Genomic DNA, 20,516 nt, shown 5'->3' on the forward strand with positions numbered 1-20,516 from the left:
TGTATTATTTGTTTCAGAGGTACAGGTCTGTGATTCATCAGTCTTACACAATTCACAGTACTCACCATAGCACATACCCTCCCCAATGTCCATCACCCAGCCACCCCATCCCTCCCACCCCCCACCACTCCAGCAACCCTCAGTTTGTTTCCTGAGATTAAGAATTCCTCATATCAGCAAGATCATATGATACATGTCTTTCTCTGATTGACTTATTTCACTTAGCATAATACCCTCTAGTTCCATCCATGTCATCGCAAATAGCAAGATTTCGGGTTTTTTGATGGCTGCATAATATTCCATTGTATATATATACCACATCTTCTTTATCCATTCATCTGTTGATGGACACCTTGGCTCTTTCCACAGTTTAGCTACTGTGGACATTGCTGCTATAAACATTGGGGTGCACATAGCCCTTCGGATCACCACATTTGTATCTTTGGGGTAAATACCCAGTAGTGCAATTGCTGGGTCGTAGGGTAGCTCTATTTTCAACTTTTTGAGGAAACTCCAAACTGTTTTCCAGAGTGGCTGCACCAGGACTTTCTTTTAAAGAAACTATATACTCTTTTTAAAAATACTTGTCTTAAAATTATGATGTGCTCTCTTCAGCTAATCAGTGAAGGAAATTTTCTCTGAAGTTGAATGCACACACATTCCCACACAGCAAATGTTGCCTTGCAAGGAATTAGATAAAGATGGAAGAAACTAAAGAGGAGAGACATTCATCTTTGTTTCTCTCTATTAAATACTTGAAATGCAGTACTGCAACAAAGATCTGAATTATAAATTTTATTTCAATTAACTTTAAGATTGCCACATGTGACTAATGGTTACTATGGTCAGTACACAGCTCTATAATATAACCACACTTAATCTCCATCTATATCCCTCACATATTATTCTATACTCAGCCAAATGGGACTTTTTATTGTTTCCAAAACATAGCTAAGCTTTCCTGCCCGCTGGTTTGCTCATTACATGTTTCCTCTATCTAGAATGCTTTTTCCTGACAGTACTCATCTGAAGGCCCAGCTGAACTGCAACCTCTATGAGAAAACTTCCAGCCTTTTAAGTTTTCCCTCCTTTCAATCCATTGAGTACCTTCTCTATATTCTTTGTTACACTTCCCATATTCTACTTTGTCAGATGAGACAGATAGTTATTTATCTTTTATCTTTTGTACCCCCCCTCTAGTCTCAACCCCAACGTTCATTACTCATTTCTGTTATCCTGTACAGGTCCTGTGAATGGCAGCCTACACACTGTAGAAATTATTACTGAGCAGGCTGACAAAGAAGGGAATTAAGTTGTGGATCAGCGCTCTCTCCCATTCTTAACTAAATTCCACTCTAACAAAGGGTGTCCCTCAAGAGTACATAATGGAGTCCCATGTTTGCTTCCTCTTACAGCTCACGGGAAGGATGGGACAGACACCTACTCAGTGTGACTGTGGATGCCTGTAACATGGAGAAAGATCTGAAACTTCAAGCAATGTGATAGAAGGTTCTCATACTTTTTTGTAACATTCCTCCTCCTATCCCAAAACATCCCTCTCTCAAGATCAGATATCCATCTGGAGATCTATGTGCTTCCTCCTAGAAAGCTAAGTTCACCCCATACTTCCAGATATGGAACACATTAGCAAGGTGGGTTAGTTGATGTAGGCTAACTGGCTCATGGGTTCAAGGGTAATATAATCCAGTTCAAGGTGGTTTTGCCTCAGAATTTCCAGCAAGAAACTTGGGATTTATTCTGCTTCAACTGGGAGCTCACCTTCCTTGAACTGGCTTTTCTGTTACATTGACCACAAAAATATTCAACTACTATGGTAGGAACTGCCATCCCCATATAGAAATGGGCAAACCAGGGGATAAAGAGGCTAAATTCAAGCTAGTATTTAAACCTAAGCTGTCTGTCTGTACGTTCTTTGCCCCTGTGCTATTCTGTGCTAAGAAAACTGTCAAATTTTCTGTTAAAAAAAAAAAAAAGACAAAGCTAAGTAATATGTGTCCCTTGCAACAGCCTTTAGAAAAGTTTTTAAGACCATATTTTACAAATGTAACTCTTAAATGCACTAGTAGGGAAACTCACAACCAAGAGGACCTTTCAAAAATGTTTTTGTAAAATAAAAGCCTATCTTTTTATATATAAATTTAGATTCTTATATATTAGATTTTCTTGAAGTAGGTATTTTTTTAACCAAAGTGTAATTATTCATGAAAAAATATTCACTGAAGGTGCCAGGCAAAACAGTCCTGAATCCAGACATAATTATCTCCATTTTGCACATGAGGAAACATGATTGGAGAGCTTAACTATCTTTCCAAAGGTCACACAACTTTAAACAGTAGATCCCGGATTCAGACCCACATCTAACCAAAAGCCTGGGATCCCAACCACTTACACTGCCTTCCCATGCAACAGGAGTTATTCCAATAACACAAAATGCAATAATCCAAGTAATTACCTTTTCAGAATCTACAAAATGTGTAGCAATTCCTGCTGCATACACATCTCTTCCTTTCAGCCTGAATCCTGTTAATGCAAGGAAATAACCAAGTTTTCCTCGAAGTCGTGGCAAGAAATAACCTCCACCCACATCAGGGAATAGTCCTGTATTAAATAATGAAAAGAGATAATAATGATTCAAATTAAAAAGATGAATATAACTCTTTACTTGAGATCAAATGGCCATTTCTCTCTATTATTTGAATCTATACTAAAAATATTACTAAGTACTTTCCAATGCAATCAGTATCATAAAAGACTTGCTATTAAATTGTTCTGACTTGAGTATTTTTCAAAATTTTCATGTCTCATTTCTATAGAAGTCAATAAAGTATTTGATGGCATAACTTTTTGTATATAAGTTGTACTCATTAAATATTACCTAAAATTTCCTTATCACTATTTTTAATAATCTCTGAAATAGTAAACAATGAAAATGAATCATTGAACACTACATCAAAAACTAATGATGCACTATATGTTGGCTAATTGAATTTAAATTAAAAAAAATGTTTTCTTTCAAATGATAAAATATGCATAATCTAAAGCTGTATTATGTGAAAATTCATTATTACCATTCAAATCATAGTCTATTCTGTTAATCAATTATCTAATATTCAAGATATTTAAAGTGATGCAATAACCTTTAGTCCTACACCAAGAATGTTTATACCTAATAAAATCACTTGCATTTACTCTTTTCTTAGCCATCTTTTTTTTTTTAAATTCCCTTGTTCTCTCTAGTGGTAACAACTGAAAATAGCATATATGCAAATACTTGCCAGTACACTACTTTTTGGTATTTAAGAGCTCCTTAAACAATTGTGACCCTCTAGTTTTATAATCCAGATATCTAAGATTGCTTCATTTAATGAAATTGAGATAAAAACACAAGCGTTCAAATTCTTTCCAGTCCTCCTTGACAAAAAGTTCCTAGACTTGAAAGAATTAGCAGCATTCTACTGTAAATATTTCTAAGCACCTCAAACAAGATAGGTCTAAAATTGAACTAATGACTTCCCCCGACTCCTATTGTCTGTCTTCTAGTATCACTTACCTCAAAAAGTGCACAACCATCCAGTCTTAACATCCTCTTCTCATACCACCCTTTTAACACCCACCAGTGACTATGACCTATTGATTCCTTCTCCTGAAAGTTCTCCATAAAATAGCCAGAGTGATCTTTTTAATAACACAAATCTTGATAAGAGTGTTGCCTTCTACTGCTCCAAACTATGCCATAACTATTTCTATTAGATTAAAACCAACATTTTATCAAAGTCTTCAAGGCCCCCAATCACTTTTTCAAGTACATCTCTTACTACTCATTTACTACATTCCAGCCCCTCTGTTCTTCTTTCAGTTCCCCAACATTCTACACTCTACATGCATTCTACGCTATATACTACCTGCCCCACAGCCTCAGCAGCACTCTGCCCAAGTCAAAACACAGTCTGTCCTGCAATATGTTCCTCTGTTCCAGGGTACTACATTCTCTTTTTTTTGCCCCTGTCTCAATGGCTGCTTCTTTCCATTCCCCCTTGCTGGGTCTGTTTCCTTCGCCTGACCTCTACATGCTGCTGTGCCTAGGCTTGATCTTAGGCTATCCCTACACACACATTTCCTTAGCACTTATGGCTCTAGATAACACCCTATGCTGATAAGTCCCTGTTATGGACTGAATTGTGTCCCCCACAAAAGTTTTCACTTTATGAAGAACTTGATGCTAATAAATTGGACAAATTTCTTAAAAGATCCACCCTACCAAAGTTTGTGCAAGAAAGAGATAATTTGAATAGCCCTACATATATTAAAGACTTTGAATTTGTAGTTGAAAACCTTCCCCCAAAGAAAACTTCAGGTCTAGATGGCTTCATTGATGAATTCTACCAAACACAGAAAAAAATTATACCAATTCTACAGAAACTCCTCCAGAAAATGAGGCCAGCATTACCCCCATACCAGAAGGAAGCAAGGACATTACAAGAAAACCACAGACCAATGTCTTTCATGAACACACAGATGCAAAAATTCCAAATAAAATTTTAGTATATCAAACCTAACAACATATAAAAAGTATAACACCTCATGCCAGAGTGATATTTATCCTAGTAATGCAAGGCTAGTTTAATGTTAAAAAAATCAAGCAAAGCAATTCACCATGTTAACAAACTAAAAAAGAAAAACCAATAATCACCTCAACTGATGCAGAAAAGGTTTGGCTTTTTAGATTCAAAATCCATTCCTAATAAAAACCCTCAGCAATTTAGAAATAGAAGAAAACATCTTCATCCTGATAAAGGGCACCTATGAAAAACTTATACCCAGCGTCCCACTTAATTGAAGAACTGAATGTTTTCCCTCAGATCAAGAACAAGGCAAGAATGCCCACTCTCAATACTTCTATTCAACATTGTATTGGGGGTTCTAACCCAGTGGAATAAGGCAAGAAAAATAAAGAGTATCCAGATTGGAAAGGAAAATGTAAAAGTGACTTTATTTGTAAATAATGTAATTATTTATACCAAAAAAACCCTAGTACAATCTACCAAAAAAAAAAAATCCACTAGAACTAATAAATGAGTTTAGGAAGTTTGCAGGACACAAAGTCAATACAGAATCAATTGTACTTCAGGTGGCAGTTCACGATGGTGGCTTAGGAAGACCGTGAATTCACCTTCTTCCACAGATGCACCACATCTACATCTACATAGAGAGCAATTCCTACTGAAAAAGAACTGAGAACCAATTGAACAGCTTCTGCACATAAAGTGATGGGGGGAACCACATATACAACAGCAGGAGAGACAGAGATACAGGCAGTAACCACGGAAACACAAAAACTCCCAATGTGATGCCTTACAGTAAGGAGGGATATCACTGAGGGGCCCCTGCACAGACTCACTGACTCTGGGCACAGTGGAAAAAAACAAAACAAAACAAACACAGCTGTTTTAAAGAGCAATTAGAATGTGAGGAAAATCCACTTACTAACCCTGCAGCATCCACCAAATGGGCAAGGGACTGCTGGAACTCTCTAGGGTCAGAGGTGCCAACAAGCATCACATTTTACATTGCACCCCCCCTACCCCCCAACCCAATCCACCTTCACAGTGCAGACAAGAGCAGGGTCCAGGCACTCTAGTCAATCTATAGGGCTGCCCTAGCAAGTCCCAGATCCCTAGCCCACATGAATTCTAGCTATCTGCTGAAGGTGCCCACCCCATCCATCCCCCCACCTGTCCTGTCAAGGTAACCCCAGAGCAGCATACTCGTGGCCCATCTCTGCTCCAGCTCAACCAACCAAAGCTGCCAGGCATACCAGTCTATACAGAGGATGCTCCTGCTCAAGGCCACTCCTTCAAAACTAAGAGAGGAAGACAGCTATTCTAATTCACAGAAACAAACACAGAAAGTCAAACAAAATGAGGAGACAGAGGAATATGTTCCAAACAAAAGAAGATAAAACCCTAGGGAGGGGAAAAAACCTTAATGAAACAGAGATAAGTAATTTATCAGGTAAACCACCTGATAAAGAGTTCAGAGTAATAGTCATAAAGATGTTCACTGCACTTAAGAATGAAGGAACTTGAACAAAGAGTTAGAAAATATAAGAACCAGAGCTGAAGAATCACTGAAATGATACAGAAGGACAAATCAGCATTTAGCAGACAGAATAGTAGAAATTACCTAATCAGAACAGCAGAAAGAAAAAAGAATTTTAAAAAATGAGGGTAGCTTTAGAGATCTCTAGAAAAACATCAAGTGTACATATTTCATGTTATAGGGGCCCTAGGAGAAGAAAGGGGCAGAAAACTTATTTGAGGAAATAATGGCTGAAAACTTCCCTAACCCATGGAAGGAAACAGACATCCAGGTCCAAGAATCAAAGAAAGTCCCAAACAAGATGAACCCAAAGAGACCCACACCAAGACATAATAATTAAAAGTAGCAAAACTTAAAAATAAAGAATCTTAAAGGCAGCAAGAGAAAGACAAATAGTCACATAAGAGGGAAACTCCATAAGACAATCAGCTGATTTTTCCCCAGAAATTTTACAGGCCAAAAGAGAGTGGCAGGATATATTTAAAGTGTTGAAAGGAAAAAACTTACAACTAAGAATACTCTACCCAGCAAGGCTATCATTCAGAATTGAAGAGGAGATAAGAGTTTCCCACACAAATTAAAGGAGTTCACCACCACTAAACTGGCTTTACAAGAAATGTTAAAGGGTGGTCTTTTTTTTTTTTTAAGATTTATTTATTTGAGGGACAGCAAAAGCAAGAGATATCATAGAGGGAGAGGGAGAAGCAGATTCGCCGCTGAGTGGAGAGCCCGATGCGGGGCTTGATCCCAGAACCCTGAGATCATGACCTGAGCAGAAGGCAGATGCTTAACTGACTGAGCTACCCAGGCGCCTCAAGGGTCGTCTTTAGCAGGAAAAAAAAAAAAAAAGGCCGTAACTACAAATAAGAAAACATATGAAAGAAAAAAATCTCACTGGTAAAGGCAAATATATAATAAGGCAGGGGGATCAGCCATTTAAAAAGCTAATATGAAGATTAAAAGAAAAAAATAGTAAATCAACTGTAACTACAATAAGTAGTCAAGGGATACACAAGGGGCGCCTGGGTGGCTCAGTCATTAAGCGTCTACCTTCGGCTCAGGTTGTGATCCCAGAGTCCTGGGATCGAGCCCGGCATTGGGCTCGCTGCTCAGTGGGAAGCCTGCTTCTCCCTCTCCCACTCCCCCTGCTTGTGTTCCCTCTCTCGCTGTGTCTCTCTCTGTCAAATAAGTAAAATCTTTAAAAAAAAAAGGATACACAAAAAGATGTAAAATAGGACATCAAAAGGAGGGGGAGAAGTAAAAATGTAGAGCTTTTAGAATGTGTTTGAACTTAAGTGACTATCAACTTAAAATAGATTGATATATACATATCATATATATATTTTATATATATACATAAAAGACAAAGACTGCTATATATATATATATATATATATATATACAGGTTGATATATGTGAACCTCATGGTAACATCAAACCAAAATACAAAAAATGAAAAGAAACCCAAACATAACACTAAAGAAAACCATCAAACCACAAAGGAATACACCAATAAGAAAGGAACAAAGAATTACAAAAACAACCAGAAAACAATTAACAAAATGACAATAAGTACATACCTATTAATAACTACTTTTAATGTAAATGTATTAAATGCTACAATCAAGACATAGGTGGCTGAAGGGATAAAAAAGAAAAAGATCCATCTATATGCTGCCTAGAAAAGACTCACTTCAGATCTAAAGGCACACACGGACTGAAAATGATATTCCATGCAAATGGAAAAGAAAAGGCTGGTGTAGTGATACTCATGTAAGACAAAACAGACTTTAAAACGAAGACTTTAACAAAAGACAAAGAAAACCATTACATGACGATAAAGAGGTCAATCCAAGAAGAGGATATAACATTTATAAATATTTATGCACCTAACACAGAATCCCCTAAATATATAAAGTAAATATTAACAGACCTAAATGGAGTAATACAATAATAATACAGGACATTAATACCCCACTTACATCAATGGTAGATCATCCACACCGAAAATCAACATATTAGACCACATGGACTTAGCAGATATAAATAGAACATTTCTTTAAAAATGCACATGGAATATTTTTCATGATAGATCACAAGTTAGGCCACAAAACAAGTCTCAATAAATTCAAGGCAATTACAGTCATATTAAGCCTTAACTGTATGAAACTAGAAATCAATTACAAGAAGAAAACTGGAAAAAAAAAAAACAACAAAACACAGACATATGAAGACTAAGTAACATGTTACTAAATAACCAATGGGACAATGAAGAAATCAGAAAGGAAATTTTAAAAAATTCTTTGAGACAAATAAAAAGGAAATTCAACTTTACAAAATCTATGGGATGCAGCAAAAGGAATACTAAGAGGGATGTTCATAGGGAAATAGGCCTACCTCAAAAAAAAAAACAAGAAAAAAATCCGCAAATAAATAGTCTAACTTTATATCTAAAGGAACTAGATTGGGAAAAAAAAAAAGGCTATGGGGCGCCTGGGTGGCTCAGTAGGTTAAACGATGCCTTCAGCTCGGGTCATGCTCCCAGGGTCCTGGGATCTAGCCCCACATCGGGCTCCCTGCTTGGGGAGCTCAGGGAGACTAGAATCTGGTTCCTTGAACAAATAAAACTGATAAACACATGGCCACACCCATAAAGGAAAAAAGAGGGCCCAAATAAATAAAATCAGAAACGAAAGAAGCGAAGTTACAACTGACACCACAGAAATAAAGATTACTGTGTATACATAACAGATTACCATGAACAATTATCATATGCCAACAAATTGGAAAACCTAGAAGAAATAAATTCCTAGAAACACACAACCCTCCAAGATTAATCTCAAAGAAAATCTAAACAGACCAATTACAAGAAATGAAACTGATTCAGCATTTAAACACTCCCCCAAAACAAGAGTCCAGAACCAGAAGGCCTCACAGGTGAATTCTACCATACATTTAAAGAAAAGTTAATACCTATCCTTCTCAAATTATTCCAAAAAAATAGAAGAGGAAGAAATGCTTCCAAACTCATTTAATGAGGTTAGCATTACCTCGATATGGAAACCAAAGACACCACTAAAACAAACAAAAATTACATACCAATATCCTTGAAGAATATAGATGCAAAAATCCTTAACAAAGTATTAGCAAACCAAACTCAACAATACGGTAAAAGAATCATACATCACAACCAAGTGGGATTTATTCTTGAAATGCAAGGACTATTTAACATGCACATATCAGGGGAGCCTGCATGGCTCAGTCAGTTAAGCATCTGCCTTCAGCTTGGGTCATGATCCCGGGGTCCTGGGATTGAGCCCATGTCAGGTTTCCTGATTGTGGGGAGCCTGCTTCTCCCTCTCCTCTGCACCCGTTCTAATAAATAAAAAAATCTTTTAAAAAATCCACATATCAGTCAGTACACAAGGATAAAATCATGATTGATCCAAAAGATGCAGAAAAATCATTTGACAAAATTCAACATCCGTTTATGATAAAAACTCTCAACAAAGTGGGTATAGAAGGAATATACAATGTATGGCACCAAAGTCATAAAGACCATGTATTACAAATCCACAGCTAACATCATATTCAATGGTGAAAAGCTGAAAGCGTTTCCTCTAAAATCAGGAACAAGACAAGGATGTCCACTCTTGATGCTTTTATTCAACATTGTACTGGAACTCCTATCCATGGCAATCAGCAAGAAAATGAAATAAAAGGCATTCAAATTGGAAGGGAAGAAATAAAACTGTCACCATTTGCAGATAACATACTATAGAGAAAACCATGAAGAGTCCACCAAAAACTGTTAGAATAAGTGAATTCAGTAAAGTCCCAGGATGCAAAATTAATATACAGAAATCAGTTGTGTTTCTATACCCTATTAAATGAGCTATCAGAAAGAGAAATTAAGAAATCAATAAAAAAATCCATTTATAACTGCATAAAAAAATAAATAAAATACCTAGGAATAAATTTAACCAAGGAAGTAAAAGACTGAAAACTGCACAACATTGATGAGAAAAACTGAAGACAACTCAAATAAATAGAAAAACATTCCATGCTCATGGACTGGAAGAATTAATATTGTTAAAATGTCCATACTACCAAAAGCAATCTACAGATCCAATGTGATCTTTATCAAAATTTCAATATATTTTCACAGAATTAGAATAATCCTAAAATATCAGTGGAACCACAAGAGACCCCAATAAATAGCCAGCATAGTCTTGATAAAGAATAAAGCTAGAGGTATCATGCTCCTTGATTTCAAACTGTACTATGAAACTATACAAATTTAAAACAGTACGGTACTGACACAACAACAGACACATAGATCAATGGAATAGAGAGCTCAGAAATAAAACCACACATATATGGTCAATTTACGACAATGGAGAAAAAACACAATGGGGAAAATGTAGTCTCTTCAATAAGTGGTATTAGGAAAACTGGACAGCAACACACAAAAGAATGAAACAGGGCCACTTTCTTACGCCACACACAAAAGTAAATTCAAAATGGATTAAGGACCTAAACGTGAGACCTGAAACCATAAAAATCCTAGGAGAGCACAGGCAGTAATTCTGACATCAGCCATAACAACATTGTTCTAGATATGTCTCCTGAGGCAGGGGAAATAAAAGCAAAAGTAAACTATTGGGACTACATCAAAATAAAAAGCTTCTGCACAGTGAAGGAAACAATCAACAAAACTAAAAGAGAACTACAGAATGGGAGAAGATATTTAAATAACCAACAAAACTAATAGGCAAACTACTGAATGAGAGAGGATATTTGCAAATGACATATCTGATAAGGGATTAGTATCCAAAATATATGAAGAACTCATACAACTCAACACCCCAAAAAAACAAATAATCCAATTAAAAATGGGAAGACATGAACAGACATGAACAAACACATTAAAGATACTCGACATTACTCATCATCAGGGAAACAAATCAAAACTACAATGAGATATCACCTCACACCTATCAGAATGGCTAAAATCAAAAATAAAAGAAACAAGTGCTAGCAAGGATGTGGAGAAAAAAGAACCCTCTTTCACTGCTGGTGGGAATGCAAACTGGTACAGCCACTGTGGAAAACAGTATGGAGGTTCCTCAAAAAGTTAAAAATAGAATTATCCTACAATCCAGTATTTGAACTACTGGGTATTTACCCTCCAAAATACAAAAACACTAATTTGATGGGATATATGCACCCCTATGTTTATAGCAGCGTTATTTACAATAGCCAAATTGTGGAAGCATACAGACAGACGTGTGCGTGCATGCACACACAGGAATATTATTCAGCCATAAAAAAGAATGAAATCTTGCCATTTGCAATGACATGGATGGAGCTAGAGAGTATAATGCTAAGCACACAAGTCAGTCACAGAAAGACAAATACTATATGATTTCTCTCATATGTGGAATTTAAGAAACAAATCAGCAAAGGAAAAAAGAGAGAGCGAGAAACAAAACCAAGAAACAGACTCTTAACTACCAAGAACAAACTGGTGGTTACCAGAGAGGAGGTGGATGGGGGGGGATAGGTGAAATAACTGATGGGGATTAAGGAGCATATTTGTGCTAAGTACTGAAGTACTGGGTGATGTATGGAAGTGTTGAATCAATATATTGTACACCTGAAATTAATATAACATTGTATGTTAACTATACTGGAATTAAAATAAAAAATTTAATTTAAAAAATAAAATTTTAAAAGAAAACCACAATGAGATATTACCTCACACCTGTCAGATTGGCTATCATCAAAAAGCCAAAAACTAGTGTTGGTAAGGATGTGGACAAAAGGGAACCCTCATGTACTGATGGTGGGAAAATAAATTGGTGCAGGCACTGTGGAAAGTATGGGGGTTCTTCAAAAAATTCAAAATAGAACTACCACATAATCCAGCTATTCCACTTCTGGGTATATATCTGAAAAAATATAAAAATACCAATTCAAGGGGATATATGCACCCCTATGTTCACTGCAGCATTATTTACAATAGCCAAGGCACGGAAGCAACTGAAGTATCCGTCAATAGAGGAATGGATAAAAAAGATGTGGTATACATACATATACAATGGAATATTACTTTGCGACAAAAAAACGAATAAAATCTTGCCATTTATAACGGTATGGATAGACCTAGGGGTATTATGCTAAGTGAAATAAATCAGAAGACAAATACAGTATGATTTTACTTATGTGTGGAATCTAAAAAAGAAAACAAAACAGAAACAGACTCATACATATAGGAAACAAACTTTTGGAGTGGTTGGGGGCAAGCAAAATAGATGAAGGGGATTAAGAGTACAAACTTCCACTTATAAAATAAGTAAGTCACAGAGATAAAATCTACAGTGTAGGAAATATAGTCAATAATATAATAACTTTGTATGGTGACAGATGGCTACTAGATTCTCGTGGGAATCATTCTGTGATGTATAAAAATATCAAATCACTATGATGTACACCTGAAACTAGAAACTGTATGTTAATTATGCTTCATTAAAAAAATAAGAATCAAAGGTATTTCTATATACTGGTAACTAAAAGTCAGAACTTTATTTTTAAAATAGTAACAAACAATATCAAACAGTTAAGGAAAAATCTAACAAAGGATATGTAAGACCTATAAACTGAAAACTACATAACTTGGCTTAGAGAAATTAAAGAAGACCTAAATAAATGGATATACCTTGCTCTCAGGTCTGAAGATTCTACATTGTTGTCAATTCTCCTTAAATTTTAGACAATCCTAATCAAAATCCTAGCAGATTTTTTAGTTCAAATTGACAAACTGACTCTAAAATTCATATAGAAATACAAAGGATCTTTATAGCCAAAACAAGTTAGGGAAAACAACAAAATGAGAGGATTATTGCTACCTGATTTCTACAATAAAGCAACAATAATCAAGACTGTAGTGTTGGCACCAATATAACACATATAAAGGTACAAAAGCCATCAGTGGAGAAACAACAGCTTTTTCAAAATGTAGTGTGTGAATGACTATATCTCCATGTGCAAAATAATAAAATTTGATCTATACCTTTGATCCATATTTCACACCATGTACAAAAATTTCAAAATGGGGGCACCTGGGTGGCTCAGTCAGTTAAGTGGCCAACTACTGATTTCGGCTCAGGTCATGATCTCACAGTCGTGAGATCAAGCTGAGCATGGAGCCTGCTTGGGATTTTCTCTCCCTCTGCACCTCCCCACCCAACTCAGGCACACTCTTTCTCTTAAATAAAAAAATAAAAAAAATAAAAATGGATCATAGATCTGAAAACAAGACTTTTTTTTTTTTAAAGATTTTATTTATTTATTTGACAGAGAGAGACATAGCAAGAGCAGGAACACAAGCAGGGGGAGTGGGAGAGGGAGAAGCAGGCTTCCCACTGAGCAGGGAGCCCAATGCGGGGCTCGATCCCAGAACCCCGGGATCATGACCTGAGCCGAAGGCAGACGCTTAACAACTGAGCTACCCAGGCGCCCAAAACAAGACTATTTTCTCCTAATAATCTTTTATCTAAAATTAATGACCAGTGTGTTAGTGTTGCCAGTTAAATATTCTTTTGTGTTTTCAGATACAATTACTGAGCTAATACAACTTTCAGGTATCTTCCTAATTTCTTTTTAAGAATTCTTTCATCGCTGTATCTCAGCAAGATTCCATCAATTTCTTTAACAACAGTGTAATCTGAAATGCATCCAAAGATAATTCTAGATGTGATTATGAAAAATTGAGGGTTTTTACCTATTGCTGTTTCTGGCATCGCAAAGAGAGACTTTTCAGTAGCCACTCGGAATTGCCCATGAACTGAGAGACCAACTCCCTAGGAATATAAGGCAAAAAGTTGTTTAAAAATACTGTAAAAAAAATATATAAGCAAACTCTTACACACACAAACATTTTAAACCAAGTAAATTATCTTTATATTCTACTAGAATTTCTTTTAGGAGACACAATGGAGAAAAACCCTAAAACACATAATTTCAGGAGTACTGGACAAAAAATATATGCGTATCCCTGGTATCTGGAATAGATTTGTTTTAACCAAGATGTTTTCAATCAGTATTTTGTGTTACGCTTAATGTCCTCTTCCCCCATTCCCTCTCATTTCAAGTCCAGTACAGCATTATAGAATAGTGCCTGTTCCCAGAACCACTGAGTATTGTCATCAGTGGAACCAGTCATCAAAAGAGCACAATCAAGCCATTCTAGCTAATTTCAGTGGCTTTGAATAGCAATATTAACACATTTATTCACATATTTCATCATTTATTACACAGTTCATAACATTAGTAACATCATTTTTCTCAGATACAACATTTAACAGGGCCAACTGTACACCTCTTAAAAACTGATTACTAAACATAAGTTTTAGAAAATAAGATTTGGCTGAAAGTCTCTATCTCTAATTTGTTGCATGTCACTGAAAAGGGAAAACTTAATAGCCATCTTTGAATAAACATATTTGAAAAAAACATATTTGAATAAAATGAAATAAGAGGTATACATGGGATGACAAAGTATCCAGTTAACACCAATGCTCACACTGTAACATGCATTTCCTATGTTATGTTCTTTTCACATTATTCAGAACTTCTGTTAGACTGTTTTAGTTCTTCTCATTCTTGATCCTTTTTAACTAGTGTAGTCTATCTTTGTCAGCATAGTATTAAATGAGTTAAAAACGTATAAAGTGTTTGGGGCAGTATCAGGCACTTCAGAGTTCTGTAAGCATTAACTAAATAGAAAGGGCCTCATTTGTATCTTATTCTTTTAATCTTTCACTACAATTTCTTCAACTCTTTCAAGTGTTTTCATACTCAGGTCAGCCATTTAAAAGTTCTTGAAACTTTTCCCACATTGGGTATAGAGATTACATAAAAAATAAAATCTGTAAAAAAAAAAAAAAAAAGGATGGGGGGTGGGGAAGCACCTGGCTGGCTCAGTCAGTGGAGCATGTGACTCTTGATCTTGGGGTTGTGAGTTTGAGTCCCATGTTGGGTGTAGAGACTACTTAAAAATATTTAAGAATAATAATAAAAAAAAAGTTCTTTAAACTTTAAAACCCTCTTAAGAAACACTAAAACACACATGCAATTTCTTATAAATTTTATACATTATACGCTAAACTTAAATTTTAGAAGACCATGTAAATAAACATGAAAATGAATAAAATTCTTCAGCCACTACATACATCTTTTGGTGTCAACACTTATAAGTTAAAACCACAATGTTTGGGATATTCTTCATACAGGCAAATATCATGTTATAGGTATTCTACTATGACACATTCAACTGACAATACTGACCCAAATTCGACTGTATATACTTCAAGATTATGAAATCTTACAAATTTTAATGAAGAGAGCATTACTAGTTTTAGTATTAATTTATTACATTATTTTAGAGGTCCTTGATTCATATTCTAACTTTTAGTTTGTCACATTGTAGCTCAGTTATTAATGTTCAGGAATGTCTTGCTAAGAACTTAGAGTTGGACTGGATTCCCAGTTTTCCGACTTTGTTCTTTAGAGTCCTAGGGCTCAGAATTGCCTCCCTAGGGCTGCATAGTAGGTAGATCTCCAGGCCTCACAGACTGACCCTGCTTCAAACCATACTCCTCTGGTCATTGCCTCCTACCTCTTTTAATTAACTCTGAATTCCACCAACAGCAATGACTATATCCCCCTTTACCAAATATTTATATATAAAGGTAAAATCTGACCACAACCCCAATCCTAGTCTCCTCCCTCTTTCCAGAGAAACAGTTATTATTAATTTGGTATGTAACACTTCAGATTTTTCCCTATGTATCTCTAACACATATTTGAACAAACGTGGATATTTATGAGACACAAACACACTTCAAACTCATTCATAGCATGCAAGGCTCTACATAGTCTGGCCCAGCCTACCTCTACCACTACTCTTGCCATGCTTATTCCAACAACCATAGTGCCTTCATGCCATTTCTCCGAAATCCCAAGACTTTACAATTTCAATTAATCATACAATTTTAAAGTGAGGAAGACACACTGAGAGAAGGCCACAGTCTGCCCCATCACTGCCCTTTCTCTACCCAAAGACGTGGCCCTTCCCTGAGCAGTGGCTGAACTAGGGATGGGCACCCAAGGGTAGCCAATCAAGGCTAACCAGAGCTGTAAGGCCCAGGGAGCAAAGGGAGAGAAAGAAAAGCGCGTTAGACAAGATTCTTACTCTCAGGTATTTAAACTAAAATATAGTGGGCTGCTGTGAGTCGATGACAGCCAAAGCTTAAAGGTCATTTGAAATTTGAGCCAAAGAAGACATGACAGCCAAGTTAAAGCAGAAATATACAGGGTGATGATGAATAAACTGAGAAGGCTGCATGCAGCCCATATACAGCACAGAGAAAAAAGCAAACCTACAAAAAACAGAGATAGCTTGCAGTTCAATTTTCAGGAAGACAAGCAATGCTGCCAGTTTTTGTCTATGGATTCCCATTTGATCCCCACACTTGTCTAATAACTGCTCCATTCTCTTTTCTGGATCTGTTTGAGTCCATGTTCTTTTCAATTAAAAAAGTCTCTTGCTACATTTTCAATTAGAACCAGATCTACATCCTGTCATGCTTCAGCATCACACAATATAAGCTGCCTTGTATGCCTTTTCCTGCTAACACTGCTCATCCCAGACAAGTCACTCCATTACATCTTCTGAAATCCTTATTTGACAAGAGAACCACCTAACAGCCCAGCTTCTCTATAGAGGGCCTTTATCTACCTCCTGAAATCCAAAGAGAAATTTATGAGCCCCATACTCTTTGACAAAGAAACTACAGATCCTATATTCACTGATTCAGTTCTTTATCTTGTATTACATAATATATTTTGTTTCACCCATAGCTGATAAAATGAATGAAATCAAAGACTGCAAGATTTTAGGAAGAATTTATTAATAATAAGCTTTCAGAATAAGAGATGCTTGACACAAGTACCATTAAGAGCCAGTTTTAAAAACCTTTTAATTAAGAGGAAGGCTGGAAAAAATGCAAGCCACTGCACTTGGAAGTACTAAGAATACAAATGCTGATCAGCACTGAAAAGGATGTAGCACCTTCATGGCAGATTCAGATATAATTTTTGTATCTTATATAAAAGAATCCATTACAGGTTGTTTACAATAAGTCCCCCTTGAAACTTTCAAAATTTAATGTTACATACTTTTTAACCATTAACCTGAGCTGGTACCCTTTGCTAGACTAAAACGGCTTCAAAGTCTTCAAGTTTTATTGTATTAATGGTTATACTATATAGATTTATTTCCCAAATGTAAGATGTCATTCTAATTCCTAATTCTCAAATACTCTCCCTGCATCCTACCGAACCCACTATCCAAATCTCATTTCCTCTAACTGGGTATCTCAGGAACATTTGGCTGAGTTGCTTAGTCCCTACTTCAGGAAACACTTCTCCTGACTTTGAGACACCATACCCTCCTGGTTTTCCTTCTGTCTTAGTAGTTGCTCTTTCTTTTCTCCCTGACACCCAAATGTTGATCTGCCCCCACCAATGATCAGGTGTCATCCCTCTACTCCATTTCACCTGCACTCTGTTCGTTCTACATTCACCTCCTAGGTGACGTCTTCCAGGAGTCCAGGAACTTAAGCACCATAACATTAATGATTTAAATCATTTCCCCATCCTGATTTCTCTAGAATTTTATATCTACCTGCCTACTTAATGTCTCCACTTAAATATCTAATATCTTTCTCAATGTTCATACATCAGATGTAAATCTCTTGCTATCTCCTTAAATGTGCTGCTCCCTCAGTAAACAGCACCACCATTCACCCAGCTTCTCAGGACAAAAACCTCAGCATCATCTTCTTTCTGATCTCCCAATCTAATCTATGAACCGGTCTTTACAGCTCTAACCTCAAAATATACTTTGGATCGGGACACTGTTCACATCTCCACTGTTACAACCCTAGTTGGAGTCACAAGTATCTCCTGCCTAGGCTAGTCCCTCTTGCTTCTGTCCTTGCCACAATCCGTTCTCTACCCAGCAGCCAAGTAAGCTTATTAAGTGTCACTCGGTTAAGGTTTTGTCCTGCCCAAAATTCTCCAGTGACTTCCCATTACATTAAAATATTACCAAAATTCCTCCCCGTGGCTGATAAGGCCATGATCTGGTCTCTTTCTAGCTCCCTGATCTTGGAGTTTACCATTCTCCACTTTCCTCACTTGCACTCAGGTCCGCCACATTGGCTTTTTTTTTTTTTTTATTATGTTAGTCAGCATACAGTACACATCATTTGTTTTTGATGTAGTGTTCCATGATTCATTGTTTGCGTGTAACACCCAGTGCTCAAAGCAACACGTGCCCTCTTTAATACCCATCACCGGGCTAACCCATCCCCCTCCCCCCTCCCCTCTAAAACCCTCAGTTTGTTTCTCAGAGTCCATAGTCTCTCATGGCTCGCCTCCCTCTCCGATTTCCCCCCCTTCATTTTTCCCTTCCTTCTCCTAATGTCCTCCATGCTATTCCTTACGTTCCACAAATAAGCGAAACCATATGATAATTGACTTTCTCTGCTTGACTTATTTCACTTAGCATAATCTCCTCCAGTCCCATCCATGTTGATGCAAAAGTTGGGTATTCATCCTTTCTGGTGGCTGAGTAATATTCCATTGTATATATGGACCACATCTTCTTGGCTTTTTAAAAAATTTTCTTAATTGACATATAATACACATTCAAAAATATACAAATAGTTACAAATGGTAAGTATACAGGTCCAATGAATTACCCCAAAGTTAACAGACTCATGTAACCAAAATGTAGATAAAAATTATCAGAAATTATGTTATGTGCCTATCAGTCATCATTCCCTCCATCCTTCAGGCAACCACTATCCTGACTTCCAACAAAATAAGATTTATGCTTTCTGATTTTATCTTGATATAATTAGAATCACTGAGTATATACTATTTATCTTTCAGTCAACTCTATGGTTGATTCATTCACGTTGTGTGCAATTTTTTTTCATCATACAGGTTTCCTTTGTACAAATAACTTATTCATCTATTCTACACTAAATAGCTAGTTAGGTTTTCTGGCTTGGGGCTACTGCAAATAATGATTCAATGACCATTCTCATGCATGTCTTTTGGTGCATAAGTGCACATATTTTGTTTGGGTATATACCAGGGAGTAAAACTACTGGGTCAAAGGAAACTAATTCACTTACCTTTTAAAAATAAATATTTTCCAAAGCAGGAGTACCAATTTTCTACTCCACCAGCATTATATGAGTTTGTTACTCCCCATCTTCACCAATACTTGAACTTGTCTTTCATAATTTTAGCCATTTTAATGAGTATATGTTAGTATTTCATTGTGATTTCAATTTCCATTTCCTTGACTAATGCAGTTGATTGTTTTATTTGTTATCTGGATATCTCTGTAATATGTCTACTCTCATCTACTGTTCATTTTTCCACTGGGTTTTTGTATGGACTATAGAAATTCTTTATACATTCTGGATAGGATTCCTTTCTCAGATATATGCATTCCAAGACTTATTTTCCAATCCATGGTTTGCCTTTTCATTCTCAAGGATGTCAAGAATGCACAGAAGTTCTTAGTTTTTAAGTCTAATTTGTCATTTTTGTTTATGGAGCATTTATGTACTTTTTTTAAGATTTTATTTATTTATTTGACAGAGAGAGAAACACAGTAAGAGAGAGGGAACACAAGCAGGGGGAGTGGGAGAGGGAGAAGCAGGCTTCCCGCGGAGCAGGGAGCCCGACATGACAGGGCTCGATCCCAGGACCCTGGGATCATGACCTGAGCCGAAGGCAGACGCTTAACGACTGAGCCACCCAGGCGCCCCTGTACTATTTAAAGTAATCCTTCCCTACCCTCAAGGCACAGCCAATAAGTATATGTTCCAAACATTCAGAATTTTCTAGTTACTATTATTGATTGCTAGCTTAATTCCATTGGGGCCAGAGAACAGTCTGTAAGATTAATCCTTTTATGTTGAGACTAATTCTGTGGCCAATTTTGGTAAATGTACCATGCACACATGAAATGAACATATCTGCAATTACTGAGTACATGTTAATTGGATCAAGTTTATTGGACAATGTTCAAATTATGTGTACGCATGAAAAATGTGTGTGTGTATATACACACACACACGTACATATATATGTACTTACACTGAGCAGTTGTCTGCTCCATTATTGAAAGAAGCATGTTAACTCTTCTCCTGGGATTGTGGTTTTGTCTATTTCCCCTTTTAGGACTTTCTACTTTTTTGCATAGATGCAAACATTTTTAAATGTTTGACAATATCACACCAGTA

General features: G+C 36.4%; 1 protein-coding gene across 2 annotated transcripts in view; it reads right to left on the reverse strand.

Moving 5' to 3' along the window:
- HIBCH (3-hydroxyisobutyryl-CoA hydrolase) overlaps nt 1-20,516 on the reverse strand; it is a 102,103-nt gene that overhangs the window by 28,140 nt on the left and 53,447 nt on the right. For both annotated transcript variants that reach the window (XM_021703343.1, XM_021703344.2), the window contains exons 7-8: nt 13,907-13,985; nt 2,474-2,619 (exon numbers count right to left, since the gene is read on the reverse strand). In XM_021703343.1, the coding sequence (XP_021559018.1) occupies nt 2,474-2,619; nt 13,907-13,985 (225 nt within the window). The remainder of the gene's footprint in view (nt 1-2,473; nt 2,620-13,906; nt 13,986-20,516) is intronic.

Source organism: Neomonachus schauinslandi, chromosome 3, assembly GCF_002201575.2.
Source record: "Neomonachus schauinslandi chromosome 3, ASM220157v2, whole genome shotgun sequence".
Taxonomy (NCBI): Eukaryota; Metazoa; Chordata; class Mammalia; order Carnivora; family Phocidae; genus Neomonachus; species Neomonachus schauinslandi.